This window comes from Dryobates pubescens, chromosome 2 (assembly GCF_014839835.1).
Source record: "Dryobates pubescens isolate bDryPub1 chromosome 2, bDryPub1.pri, whole genome shotgun sequence".
NCBI classification, from domain to species: domain Eukaryota; kingdom Metazoa; phylum Chordata; class Aves; order Piciformes; family Picidae; genus Dryobates; species Dryobates pubescens.
In genome coordinates this window covers 6,378,056-6,392,217 of record NC_071613.1, presented here as the reverse complement: position 1 = coordinate 6,392,217, position 14,162 = coordinate 6,378,056, and the positions used below count along the sequence as shown (strand labels likewise).

The 14,162-nt window shown below is 48.9% G+C and overlaps 1 protein-coding gene across 11 annotated transcripts in view; it reads right to left on the bottom strand.

Annotated features, from left to right (window-relative positions):
* Nucleotides 1-14,162, bottom strand: part of ADGRB3 (adhesion G protein-coupled receptor B3) — a 570,173-nt gene that overhangs the window by 292,460 nt on the left and 263,551 nt on the right. For all 11 annotated transcript variants that reach the window (XM_054169593.1, XM_054169581.1, XM_054169605.1 and 8 more), the window contains 2 exons: nucleotides 13,716-13,817; nucleotides 11,760-11,866 (listed from right to left, as the gene is read on the bottom strand). In XM_054169593.1, coding sequence (XP_054025568.1) covers nucleotides 11,760-11,866; nucleotides 13,716-13,817 — 209 coding nt within the window. The remainder of the gene's footprint in view (nucleotides 1-11,759; nucleotides 11,867-13,715; nucleotides 13,818-14,162) is intronic.

The window sequence follows — 14,162 nt, the reverse complement described above, 5'->3', positions numbered from 1 at the left end:
AGAGCAGGGAACTCAGAAGGAGAGAATTGTTTCACTTGGAAAAGACCTTGAAGATCATGCAGGCCAGCCATGAACCCAACACCACCATGGCCACTAAACCCCGTCCCCAGGTGCCATGGCCACACATTTCTTGATGTTCAGAAGCTTTTTTCTGTTGCTTTGGCTCAAGACAATTTTGCCCCTGGCATTGATTTAGCATTCAAGAGAGGAGCTGTAGCTGCAGCTTCATTTCTGAGTCACTGTGTGCTGGTGGCTAACTTGCTTCACCCCTCCATGACCCTCTCCCCTCTTTGTTGGCTGCTTTGTCTCTTTTTAAGCAGAGTTCCCTCAGAGCCCTAGTGGGTTGACTGCCTCTTGGAGATCTAGAAACACAGAATTGATCCAACTGGAAAAGCTCTCCAAGAGCTTCAAGTCCAACCATTGACCTAACCCCACCATGGCCACTAAACCATGGCCCCCAGTGCCATGGCCACAGGTTTCTTGAACACCTCCAGGGATGGGGACTCCATCACCTCCCTGGGCAGCCTGTTCCAATCCCTGACCACTCTTGCAGCTAAGAATTTTTTCCTCCTCTCCAACCTAGCTCTCCCCTGGCACAATTTCAGGCCATTTCCTCTCATTCCATCACCTGATATTAGGGGGAAGAGACCAACAACCCCCACCTCCCTTCAACCTCTTGTTTTCTCCTCTTGCTTATGCTGGCAAGATCAAGCACTACCATTTGATGAATGGAGAAGGTCTCACAGTAGCTTTAAACACCCTTCACTCTCCTGATCCTAAGCTGGTCATTGCTGGTGCCTGTTGTAATAGAGAGTAATAAAGAAATCAGCCATTCCCTTGGGATGGAGCAGTTGGCTTCTAGCCTGGGGGTTTCACATCAGTGCCTGAAGCCCTGAAGGTCATTTCCTCTCCTTAGCAAAGTGCAGATTCATTTACAGAGAGTGAAACAGATCTGTTAGAGGACTGGGAAAGCCATAAAAACATCATAATATGATGTTAAAAGCATTTAAAGCCCCAGCATTTCAGACCAGGTCAGAGCAGGCAGAGCTTTCTCACAACCTAATGAGTGGCCTCAGCATCAAGCAATCACTGAGACTGAAGTCATCACCTTCTTAACTGAAGTTTTAATCCTCTCCCATGCAGAAAGGGAAAATGTGAGGCAGGGGGAAAGTGTTGCCTGCCACAGTAATTCCTTGATCAGTTGTTTCTGATGAGGGAAAACAATCTGCCATTCTGTCAAGATCAGGGAGATGGAAGTACCCCCAGCAAGCTGAGTGGTGAGGTTGATAAGATGGTTGATAAGGATGGGATGGGAGCCATCCAGAAGGACCTGGACAAGCTGCAGAGGTGGCTGAGGAGAATCTTAGAGGGTCAACAAAAGCAAAGTGCAAGGTCCTGCACCTGTGCCAGGGCAATCCTTGATATCAGTCCAGGCTGGGGGTGATCAGATTGAGAGCAGCATTTGGAGGTGCTGGTGGGGCAGAAGCTGGGCAGGAGCCAGCCATGGGCACTGGCAGCACAGAAGGCCAAGGGCAGCCTGGGCTGCATCCAAAGCAGATGGAGAGAGGGGATCCTGCTCCTCTGCTCTGCTCTGGGGAGACCTCACCTGCAGGACTGTGTCCAGACATGGGGCCACCAGCAGAAGAAAAACGTGGACAACAAAGATGATCAGAGGGGTGGAAAACCTCAGCTATGGGGACAGGCTGGAAAAGAGAAGGCTCTGGAGAGACCTTAGAGCTGCATTTCAATATCTGAAGGGGACCTACAAGGTGCACCAGGGGAAGTTTAGGCTGGAGGTGAGGAGAAAGTTCTTCACAGAGAGAGTTGCTGGCCATTGGAATGTGCTGCCCAGGGAGGTGGTGGAGTCATCATCCCTGGATGTGGCACTTGGTGCCATGGTTTAGTAGTCATGAGGTGCTGGGTGACAGGTTGGACTTGATGATCTCTGAGGTCTTTTCCAGCCTTATTGATTCTATGATTCTATTCCATGTTTCTCTAAAGAGCAAACCAGAAATCTCCTTCTGTACAGTTGTTGCAGGAAGTACAATCAACAGGAACTTGAAAGCTCAGGAGCAAAAGACACGTGGAAGACTGACTTGGAAGTCTGGTTTGTTTCAAAGCAACAATCACCCAGCTCAGCTTTCTAGATTGCAGCAGCCAAAACACACCCACGTGGTGTCTTCTGCCTGAATGTCTTTGTGCCACAAGGTTCACTTCACAATCTCTCCTGGTGATGCTCAAGCAAACCTGAGGGTGTGCTCAAGTCAGATCTAAGGGCTGATCTAATGCCAGGATTTCAAGGATGCAGAATAATGCTTCAGAATCACTTTGGAAGAGATCTTTCTCTGATGAAAACAGCACTTGGAAAATTCTAGTCCCAATGAACCAAGCACTAGCTCCAGTAACCAATTTTAGGTACAGCAATTACAGACCATTTTCTACTTGCAGATCAAAAGAAGGCAATGAGCAGCGAGGACAAATCCTTCATAATAGTCCACAGCCTAAATTTGGGTTATTAGATCATCATCTAATCTGCTTTTCTATATATAACAGTCCATTAAACTACCAACAGACACACTTTAAAGAGATTAAAATATGCTGGTTAGAGATGAGGACTTCAGCTTCCAGAAAAGGAAACAATTTGCCCAAGACAGAAAGAGGCAACAGGCTTAAAAAAGGGTGCTTGGCATCTGCTGGAGCAGGAACTGATTCTGTGAAATGGTCCAAAAACTCAAACCAGATCTGTCCCAGTAAAGGGAAAAAATTCCTCCCAATCATAGAATCATAGAAGGATAGGACCATGGAGTTGTAGAGACATAGAATGAGAGAAGCATGGAATCAAAGAATCATAGAATAGAACCATGGAATCACGGAATGATAGAACCATAGAATAGAATAGAATGGAAAAGGGAAGGGAAAGGGAAGAGAGGGAAAGGGAAGAGAGGGAAAGGGAAGAGAGGGAAAGGGAAGAGAGGGAAAGGGAAGAGAGGGAAAGGGAAGAGAGGGAAAGGGAAGAGAGGGAAAGGGAAGAGAGGGAAAGGGAAGAGAGGGAAAGGGAAGAGAGGGAAAGGGAAGAGAGGGAAAGGGAAGAGAGGGAAAGGGAAGAGAGGGAAAGGGAAGAGAGGGAAAGGGAAGAGAGGGAAAGGGAAGAGAGGGAAAGGGAAGAGAGGGAAAGGGAAGAGAGGGAAAGGGAAGAGAGGGAAAGGGAAGAGAGGGAAAGGGAAGAGAGGGAAAGGGAAGAGAGGGAAAGGGAAGAGAGGGAAAGGGAAGAGAGGGAAAGGGAAGAGAGGGAAAGGGAAGAGAGGGAAAGGGAAGAGAGGGAAAGGGAAGAGAGGGAAAGGGAAGAGAGGGAAAGGGAAGAGAGGGAAAGGGAAGAGAGGGAAAGGGAAGAGAGGGAAAGGGAAGAGAAAGGGAATTAACCAGGTTGGAAAAGATCACCACATCCAACCCGTCACCCAACACCATATAATCAACTAAACCATGGCACCAAGTGCCCCATCCAGGCTCTTCCTAAACACCTCCAGGGATGGGGACTCCACCACCTCCCTGGGCAGCACATCCCAATGGCCAATCTCTCTTGCTGGGAAGAACTTCTTCCTAATATCCAGCCTAAACCTCCCCTGGCAGAGCTTGAGACTGTGTCCCCTTGTTCTGGTGCTGCTTGCCTGGGAGAAGAGACCAACCCCCACCTGGCTACAGCCTCCGTTCAGGGAGTTGGAGAGAGCAAGGTGGTCTCCCCTGAGCCTCCTCTTCTCCAGGCTAAGCAACCCCAGCTCCCTCAGCCTCTCCTCACAGGGCTGTGCTCCAGACCCCTCCCCAGATCTGTTGCCCTTCTCTGGACACCTTCCAGCAACTCAACATCTTGCCTAAACTGAGGGGCCCAGAACTGGACACAGGACTCAAGGTATGGCCTAACCAGTGCTGAGCACAGGGCACAATGACTTCCCTGCTCCTGCTGGCCACACTGTTCCTGATGCAGGCCAGGATGCCATTGGCCTTCTTGGCCACCTGGGCACACTGCAGGCTCATGTTCAGCCTACTATCAGCCAGTACCCCCAGGTCTCTTTCTGCCTGGCTGCAGAATACAGGATTTATAGACTCATAGAACCATGGAATGAGAGAATCATAGAATAATAGAATCATGGAATAATAGAATCATAGAACCATGGAATCACAGAATCATAGATTAATAGAATCATACAATTGTGGAATCACAGAATCCTACAACATTTGGGGTTGGAAAGCAGCTTTAAAGGTCACAGATTCACAGATTGCATGAGGTTGGAAGGGAGCTTCAAAGATCTTCTTGTCCAACCCCCCTGCAGCCACCATGGACAGCTCCAGCTAGATCAGGCTGCACAGGGACACATCAAGGCTGATCTTGAGTGTCTCCAGGGATGGAATCTCAACCACATCCATGGGCAACCTGTTGCAGTACCTCACCACCCTCACTGTGATGAACTTTCTCCTGATGTCCTCCAGTCATCCTGGGTCATCCAGTTCCCCTAGCAGTGAGCAGGGACAACTTCAACTCTTTAAGTAGCCCCAAATCCTGAGAATATTGCCTGGAATTGGAGAAAACAGGGAAATTCCTCCCTCCTCATTAAAATCTGGTGATCAGTATGTGACCAAACACTATCCAGAAGCAACTGCAGAAAGGATATCTGTGCCACTAGATCTTACTCAGCTTTAGTGTACTTCATCTCCACAACACCACAGAGCCTTGGAAGACTTTCTTTGCTGTAATCTCCTTTTTTCTTTCTTTCTTTTTTTTTTGTTCAAGAACACATTTAACAGATTGTGCCTCACTGTGCACAATGTTCCTCCTGAGCTGCAGAGATGTCTGCTAACAGCCCTGGAGCACCATCCATTCTTCATGCAAAGCTGCAGGCACTGCAAACACACCAGGGCAATCCAAGACACCCAGAACAAAACCATCCATCACCTGAGACGTTTCCCTCTCAGCTCATCCAAGTTGTTGCATCAAGTTATTGCTTGTTTTGCTAATGATCATCTCCCTTCCTCATGTTCAACTGCATCTTCTCCTTGGTAGCTGTGCCAGGGGAGGTTTAGGCTGGAGGTGAGGAGAAAGCTCTTCCCAGAGAGAGTTGTTGGCCATTGGAATGTGCTGCCCAGGGAGGTGCTGGAGTCACCATCACTGGAGCTGTTCAAGAGGGGATTGGACATGGCACTGGGTGCCATGGTTTAGCAGTCATGAAGTGTTGGGTGACAGGTTGGACTTGATGATCTTTGGGGTCTTTTCCAATCTTATTGATTCTATGATTCTGTGAAATGGTTTCAAGCTGAACCAGGCTGAATGTTAGGAAATATTTGTTCACAAAGAAGGTTCTCAAACATTGGAATGGTCTGCCCAGGGCAGTGGTAGAGTTACCATCCCTGGGGGTGTTGAAGCAGTGTCTGGACCTATTGCTTAGGGACAGGGTTTAGTGTTGACCCTTCAGTGCTGGGTTGAGGGGTGGGCTGGATGATCCTTGTGGTCTCTTCCAACTGGATGTATTCTGCCATTCTCTGATTAAGGTTGGAAAAGACCTCTAAGATCACAAAGTCCAACCATCAACCCAACACCACCATGCACACTAAACTGTGCCAGGAAGTTTCATGTCCATGAGGGAATCCCAAGCACAAATACAGGCTGAGCAAGGGGTGATTCAAGAGTGATCTTCAGGAAAAGGACTATGGGCAGTTGGTGACAAAGTCCCCAGGAGCCAGTAGTGGCTGCTGGCAGCCTAGCAGGCAGCTGTGTGCTGAGCTGCATCCAGAGCAGGGAGAACAGCAGCACAGGGAGGGGATTCTGCCCCTCTGCTCTGCTCAGACCATACCTGAGTACTGTGTTCAGTTATGTTGAGTCTGGCTTAAGAGGGATGTGGAATTGCTGGAACAGGTCCAGAGGAGGCCACAAAGATGATCAGGGGGCTGAAGAATAACAGGCTGGGAGAGTTTGGGCTGTTCAGCCTGGAGAAGAGAAGGCTCCAGGGAGACCTTAGAGCAGCCTTCCAGTACCTGAAGGGGGCTACAGGAGAGCTTTGGAGGGATTTGGGGCTTGGAGTGACAGGACAAGAGGGAATGGATTGCAACTGGATGAGGATGGATTTAGATTGGAGATCAGGAAGAAATTCTTCCCAGTGAGGGTGGTGAGACACTGGAACAGCTTGCCCAGGGAGGTTGTGGATGCCTCCCTGCTAGAGGCATTCAAGACCAGGTCAGATGAGGCCTTGAGCAACCTGGGCTGGTGGGAGGTGCCCCTGCCTATGGCAGGGGGGTTGGAAGCAGATGATCTTCAAGATCCCTTCCTACCTAAACCATTCCAGGACTCTCTGTGTTTTGAACACCTCCATGTGTTCCTCTGGGTCACGATTCCAGGAGGCCAACCTCACCTATCCATCTCTTTTCTATTTATAGTGCTTTAGTAAGGATAATCCTAATTAGTTTCATCAAGTGTCATTATTATTAGAGCTAACCAAATAATTTCCCAGGGGGTTTATTTCATGCAGTTGGGCATTTTTGTCCCTTAATTTGTTCAATGAATCATTTTCCATATTAGTCAACCAGCTGCATTATCTGGTCAAACACTATCTGTTGAATGCATTTGATGACTGACTTGCACCAAGTGTTGGATAAATTATTCATGACTAATTGGTTCCGTTGCTCAAAGAGCTCTAATTACCATCCCCAGCTTGAAAAGGGAGCTGCTCTTCCACAGAGCACAAGGTAAAACAAACCTAGGAAAGTACAGGCTGTGCATTTGTGGCATAGCTGAAGTGCATCATCCCCTTCACTGCTTTCACTCAAGCTCCTCCATGAGAAGTGAGCAGGGCACTGTGCCCTCAGAAGATGGGAGCTGACTGCCAGCCTCTGCTCCACAAGCCAAACCCTTCCCCTTCACTGTTTCATCATGTTCCAGTGCAGAGGCTCTTCAGAAGCCCTGGGTTATATTTTTACCATGCCAGTGATTTTCTGTGCTGTCATATGGAGAGGCATGAACAGTAAGAAGGAACAGGGGCAAGGCACTGCTTCAGAAGACCAGAGATGAATTTGCTGAATAATTGCTCTCACTGTGTTCCCAGCAATAAAAAACAGAGATGCAGTACAGCCTGATCTGAAGCATAAATTGAGGACATATATTCATTGAAGGTTAGAGAATCAGAGTCACTTGTTGCATAAGACCTTTAAGATCAGCCACTCCAACCATTCTCTAACTCTACCCAGGCTGGGGCTAAACCATGGCCTTCAGCACCACAGCTCTGCCTCTTGGAAACATTTCAAGGGATGGAGATACAACCACCTGCCTGGGCAGCCTGGGCCAGGCTTTGAGAGCCCTTCCAGTGAAGTTTCTTTTGTGAGGATGTGTGGATTACACATTTGTGCATAGCGGGGCTGGAACTGGCTGATCCTTGAGGTCCCTTCCAACCCCAGCAATTCTATGATTCTGTGATATCAACCCACCACACCACTTCAGAAAGATCATTTCTGGAAGACTAGACATCAACTTTTTTGGTTTATACATTTCAGGTAAGAAATGAAAGGGATTCAGCTCACACTCGAGATCTGGAGAGAACATTCACAGAACAGGAGGAGCTGGGCAGGCTGGAGAGGTGGGCTGAGCCCACACTTGGAGTGCTGTGTCCAGCTATGGGAACACCAACACAAGAGAGGCATGGACCTGCTGGTGTGGGTTCAGAGGAGGACCACCAAGATGATCAGGGGGATGGAGAACCTCTGCTGTAAGGACAGGCTGAGAGAGTTGAGGCTGTTCAGCATGGAGAAGAGAAGGCTCCAGGGAGACTTTAGAGCTGCAGTTCAGTATCTACAGGGGACCTCAGGAAGGCTGAGGAGAGACTGTTCAGAAGGGCCTGTTGGGGTAGGATGAGGAGCAATGGTTTGAAACTGGAGCAGGGCCGATTCAGGTTGGACATCAGGAGGAAGTTCTGCACAATGAGGGTGGTGAAATACTGCAAGAGGTTGCCCAGGGGAGGGTGGTGAAATACTGCAAGAGGTTGCCCAGGGGTGTGGTTGAGGCTCCATCCCTGGAGACATTCAAGATCAAACTTGATGTAGCCCTGAGCAACCTGCTCTAGCTGGAGCTGTCCCTGCTGAGTGCAGGGGGGTTGGACAAGATGACCTTTGAGGCTCCCTTCCGACTTACTGCAACCTGTGAATGTGTGACAACACTCAGTGCCACCCCCCCAGCACTGTTGACCTCAGCTGGGAAAATCCCATCCTTGGCAAGTGAAGGCCACCACACACATTTGTTACAGGATCACTGTCTGCCAGCAGCTGCCTTGCAAAGCCCTCTTTGCAGGGATTTGTGCAGCTAGCATATGCATGGTGGGGGAGACGAGCCTAGGTTGGCAGGGTGGTGACCTCAGAGGTCTTTACCTCTCACTTGGAGGAGCAGAGAGACAGGAGACGAGCAGCCTGACTTCATGAGCGGCCCCCAAGTGTAAAAGGAATCCACTCTTCTTCCTCTAATTCTGCATGCAGATAAAGCAGGCTGAGGTTTTTGTGCAGCCAGGAGGGGCTGTTTAGAGGCTTGTGCAATTTTAAAGAAGCTTTAGCTATTTTTACATCTTTGGCCAAAGATTATTTCACAGTTGGGTCTAATCAGATTTAACATCTTGGGGTGGGGAAGGAAATCCAGAAGAAGAGATAAATCTGAGCTGAGCTGGAAAAGTCTTCTGTCCAACAATGACCCCTTCCTGCCAGGCAGACTCGGAACCACAGAAGGGTTTGGGTTGGAAAAGACCTCTAAGATCATCAAGTTTCAACCACCAACCCAATACCACCCTGGCCATTAAACCATGTCCCCAGGTGCCATGGCCACAGGTTTCCTGAACACCTCCAGGGATGGGGACTCCACCACCTCCCTAGGCAGCCTCTGCCAGTGCCTGACTTGTAGCTCTTCTAAAAGTCTCAGTGCCTCTGCAAAGCTTAGCCAGGTAAGTCACAGAATGCTTGGGATTGGAAAGGGGTCTCTGGAGACCACCTAGTCCAACTTCCTGGAAGCTTACCTGATTAACTGAAGTTTATTCTAAGTTTGGGGCAGTTCTGGCTCCTGCCTTTCTTCACATGGTCCAATGTTGCTTTGCTTTGCTTGTCTTAAGTGTTTCTCAGAGAAAACTCTAAGTAATATTCTATCACAGGAAAAGGCTATCCTGAAATTGTGGTTATTTGCACTTCTCCCTTCATTGCTTTTGATGTTGGTGGTTCATTTTGTTGGGTTTTTTTTCCCTCCCACTTTTCTAACACGGGAGGCAAAAAAAGGCAAAAAAATCTCTGTAAGCTCCCTGGTGAATTTCTAAGGAAGGAATAAGAATGACTGCAAAAGTAACAGAAGCACTCTTTTTTAGTTCAAATGCTTTATGGCCAGCTATGCTTTCAAAGAAGACTCTTTAATGTGGCTTCTCCATACACTGCATCCAACCCTGGAGCCCTCAATACAAGGAGGACATAAATCTGATGGAGCAGGTCCAGAGGAGGGCCACAGAAATGATCAGGGGATTGGAGCAGCTCTGCTACAGGGACAGACTGAGGGAGCCTGGAGAAGGGAAGGCTCCAGGGAGACCTAAGAGCAGCCTGGCAGTACCTGAAGGGGCTGCAAGAAGGCTGCAGAGGGACTGTTTGCAAAGGCCTGCAGGGACAGGATGAGAGGCAATGGTTTGACATGAGAGACGAACAGATTTAGATTGGATGTGAGGAACAAGTTCTACACCATGAGGATGGTGGAACACTGCAGTGGGTTCCCCAGGGAAGCTCTGGGCAGCCTGATCTAGTGGAGGATGTCTCTGCTGACTGCAGGGGGGTTGGACTGGCTGAGCTTTGGAGGTCCCTTCCAACCCAGACCATTCTGTGATACACATTTTAGCATCTTAAAACAAGACACAAGAAGAAAACAAAAACAACCAAACCAACCAACCAACCAACCCAAATCCCCACCAACCATTTTTCCAAGACCACTTTAGTGTCTTAGCAAATATCAAAGAGGAAGAACAGCTCCAGCTGACAGGGAATGCAACTGGTTTGGGAGTGAGATAGGTTAATGGTTGGACTCCACGATCTTAAAGGCCTTCTCCAACCTAAATGATTCTATGATCTGCTTTTCCCAAGGCACTGCAACAGCCTTCCCCTGTAAAACCATTTCCTGTTGTTACAATTTAAACTGAAGGCCTAAATTTGATAGAAGGAAAAAAACCAACACACCAAACAAAACAAAAAACCCCAAAACAACCACAAACCCAACCCCCAAACCCTTTTCAGCTTCTTAGTGTGCAACTAAAGCATTCCAGGTGCCACAGAAGTAAGCAGCAGGTAAAACTCTACTCACATCTCATTTCCTACACAAACCATAACATAAAAGATAAAAATATGACTGAGTGGACCTGGAAATAAAAGGAATCTGTCTCTTCTCCCCCTCCCCCACCCCCATTTCTACAGTAATACACAGCTTCAAACACCAGCAATAGGATAGGATAGGAGAGGGTAGGATAGGATAGGAGAGGGTAGGATAGGATAGGAGAGGGTAGGATAGGATAGGAGAGGGTAGGATAGGATAGGAGAGGGTAGGATAGGATAGGAGAGGGTAGGATAGGATAGGAGAGGGTAGGATAGGATAGGAGAGAAGAGTGGACCTAAAGAAAAGGAGTCTGTCTCTTCCCCTCCCATTTCTACAGTAATACAAAGCTTCAAACACCGAGAAGAGGTTCGGAGAGGAGAGGTTCGGAGAGGTTCGGAGAGGAGAGGTTCGGAGAGGTTCAGAGAGGTTCAGAGAGGTTCGGAGAGGAGAGGAGAGGAGAGGTTCGGAGAGGAGAGGAGAGGAGAGGTTCGGAGAGGAGAGGAGAGGAGAGGTTCGGAGAGGAGAGGTTCGGAGAGGAGAGGAGAGGTTCGGAGAGGAGAGGAGAGGTTCGGAGAGGAGAGGTTCGGAGAGGAGAGGTTCGGAGAGGAGAGGAGAGGTTCGGAGAGGAGAGGTTCGGAGAGGAGAGGTTCGGAGAGGAGAGGAGAGGTTCGGAGAGGAGAGGTTCGGAGAGGAGAGGTTCGGAGAGGAGAGGAGAGGTTCGGAGAGGTTCGGAGAGGTTCGGAGAGGTTCGGAGAGGTTCGGAGAGGAGAGGTTCGGAGAGGTTCGGAGAGGAGAGGTTCGGAGAGGTTCAGAGAGGTTCAGAGAGGTTCGGAGAGGTTCAGAGAGGTTCGGAGAGGAGAGGAGAGGAGAGGTTAGGTTTGGAGAGGAGAGGAGAGGTTAGGTTTGGAGAGGAGAGGTTCGGAGAGGTTCGGAGAGGAGAGGTTCGGAGAGGTTCGGAGAGGAGAGGTTCGGAGAGGTTCAGAGAGGTTCAGAGAGGTTCGGAGAGGAGAGGTTCGGAGAGGTTCGGAGAGGAGAGGAGAGGTTCGGAGAGGAGAGGAGAGGAGAGGTTCGGAGAGGAGAGGAGAGGAGAGGTTCGGAGAGGAGAGGAGAGGAGAGGTTCGGAGAGGAGAGGTTCAGAGAGGTTCGGAGAGGAGAGGTTCGGAGAGGAGAGGTTCGGAGAGGAGAGGTTCGGAGAGGAGAGGAGAAACCAGGTTGGAACAGAAAAATCATATATATCTATCAAATAATATAAATTCTTCTTTCCTAGCTCCATTTTCCTCCTGGAAAATGACTTGAGAGTAAATCAGCCAATTCAGTTCTGCTTTTGGTTTGTTTGCCCTTTTTTTCCCCCAGCAGTGATTAGGAAATGAATAAACAGAGCAAGTAGTAAAGCTGGCTTTGCACCTACTGAATGCTGCAAGTGTCTGTACTCATTTGATATGCATCTAGCAAAGCTTGGATGTTCCCAGAAGGCCACTCCATGAACACTGAGAGAGCAGCGTCTGCTAGTGGTGCCTGGAAGTCACAAAGAGAGACAGAAAATGTTTACAGGAGTGAAAAGCATTGCAGGGAAGGAACCTTAGTGGGAAAAAAACCCTCAACAAACAACCTCCCATCCCACGCTGGTTTGCAAAGCAGGCCCAGGAACAGCTTCATGCAGGGATCTGCAGTACACAGGGAGAAGGAAAAGCCTTGGAAACACCAAGCAAGGGTGCTGAAACAAATAGCAGTGCTCACTGGGGGGTGGGGGGGGAGCAGGGGGAGGGAGGGTTGGCAGTGGTTTGCCTGATTTCAAATGTTTTTATGTTTTTAGTAGTTTTCAGCACTTTGCCTGATGGGTTCTGACAAACAGATTTCTTCTCAGCTTTTTCTCTCTCCGCCTGTGATGCATACATGTGTGTGTGCAAACCTACAGAACCACTCCTAGCCAGGGAGGCTGTGGATGCCCCCTCCCTGGAGGCGTTCAAGGCCAGGTTGGATAAGGCCTTGAGCAGCCTGGGCTAGCAGAAGCTGTCCCGGCCAAGGCCAGGGGGTTGGGGCTGGATGATCTTCAAGGCTCCTTCCAACCTAACCCATTCTCTACATCTCTGAATAGATCTATATGTTTTGAACACCTCCATGGGTTCCTCTAGGTCACAATTCCAGGAGGCACATCTAAATATGTGGGGTTCATCTCTAGGTGCATATATACAGATGGATATGAGGCTGGCAGTCATAGATTCATTGGATCATTTAATGCTTTGGCTTGGAAGGGACCTTAAAGCTTCTGCAATGATGCTTCAGGAATGCTGCAGGAATAGGTAACTATAAAGTGATAGATCTCCTGTCATACCCTCTCCAGTTCATAGAATCATAGAATGGTTTGGGTTGGAAGGGACCTTAAAGATCATCCAGTTCCAACTCCCTTTCCATGGGCAGGAACCCACTAGACCATGTTGCTCCCAGCCTCATCCAGCCTGGCTTTGAGTAATTCCAGGGATGGAACATCCACAGCTGGGCAACCTCTGCCCATCTCTCACCACCCTCATTGTAAAACCTTTCTTCCTCCTATCTAACCTAAACCCACCCTCTTTCAGTTGAAAAACTTTTTCTCTTGTCTTGACAAAAGAGACCCTCCCCATCTTTCCTGCAGGTGCCCTTTAAGCACTGGAAGGCTGATATAAAACCTCCCTGGAGCCTTCTCCTCTCTGGGACAAACTCCCCCAGCCCTCTCAGCCTGTTCTCATAGGGGAGGTGCTCCAGCCCCTTGATCACCCTTATGACCCTCCTCTGTACCTGTTAAAGCAGGTCTGTGTCCTTCTTCGGTTGGAGGACCCAGAGCTGGACTCAGTTCTCCAGGTGGAGCCTCATGAGAGTGGAGCACAGGGGGAGAATCCCTTCCCTCACCTGTTGGCCACACTTCTCCTGATGCAGCCCAAGATGGGATTGGTTTTTGGGGCTGTGAGCTCACACTCAGTTTTTCATCCATCAGCACCTTCAGGTCCTTTTCCTCAGGGTTGCTCTCAATCCACTGATCACTCAGTTTGAGCTGGAGCTTAGGAGTGCCTTGCTCCATGGACCCTGAGGTTTGCAGGAGCCCTACAAACTGAGGTGCAGACTGAGCCAACAAGTAACTGAATACCTCAGCCTCCTCCATATTCCAGGTACCCAGGTCTTTGTTTTCCTCTGGAGAGAGCTTTCACCTTCCCTAGTGTTCTTTTCCTCACCAACACACCTACAGGTGCTTTTCTTCTTGTCCTCAACATCCCTGACCTGAAAGAATTCTGTCAGAGCTCTGAAATGATTCTGGTTCTGGTAATGATTGTTGCCCAGAGCACAATGGAGAAGATTTCATCCACCAAAGAATTCCAAAGCAGTACAGTACCTGTGGCATTGAGAGGACATCGATTGAAGGCCATGTCCCCAGCTGGGGTCCTTTTCCACACCATTGACATCAGATAATCTTCAGGACATATTTCATAAGGTGCTGCCATTGAGAAATGAGAATTTAAACAGAGATATTCATGGAAGCAGAGAGCTTGTGTCAGAAAATGAAGTCATGAGTCATTATGGTGAAACTCCTGTGTTAACATATTTACAGCTTCACAGATTGCATCGGGTTGGAAGGCACCATCAAAGGTCATCTTGTCCAACCCCCCTGATGGCAGCAGGGACACCTCCAACTAGAGCAGGCTGCACAGGGACATCCCTGGAGGTGCTCAAGAAGGGATTGGACATGGCACTTGGTGCCATGGTTTAGTAGTCATGAGGTCTTGGAGGCCAGGTTGAACTTGATGATCCTTAAGGTCTCTTCCAACCGTATTGATTCTAT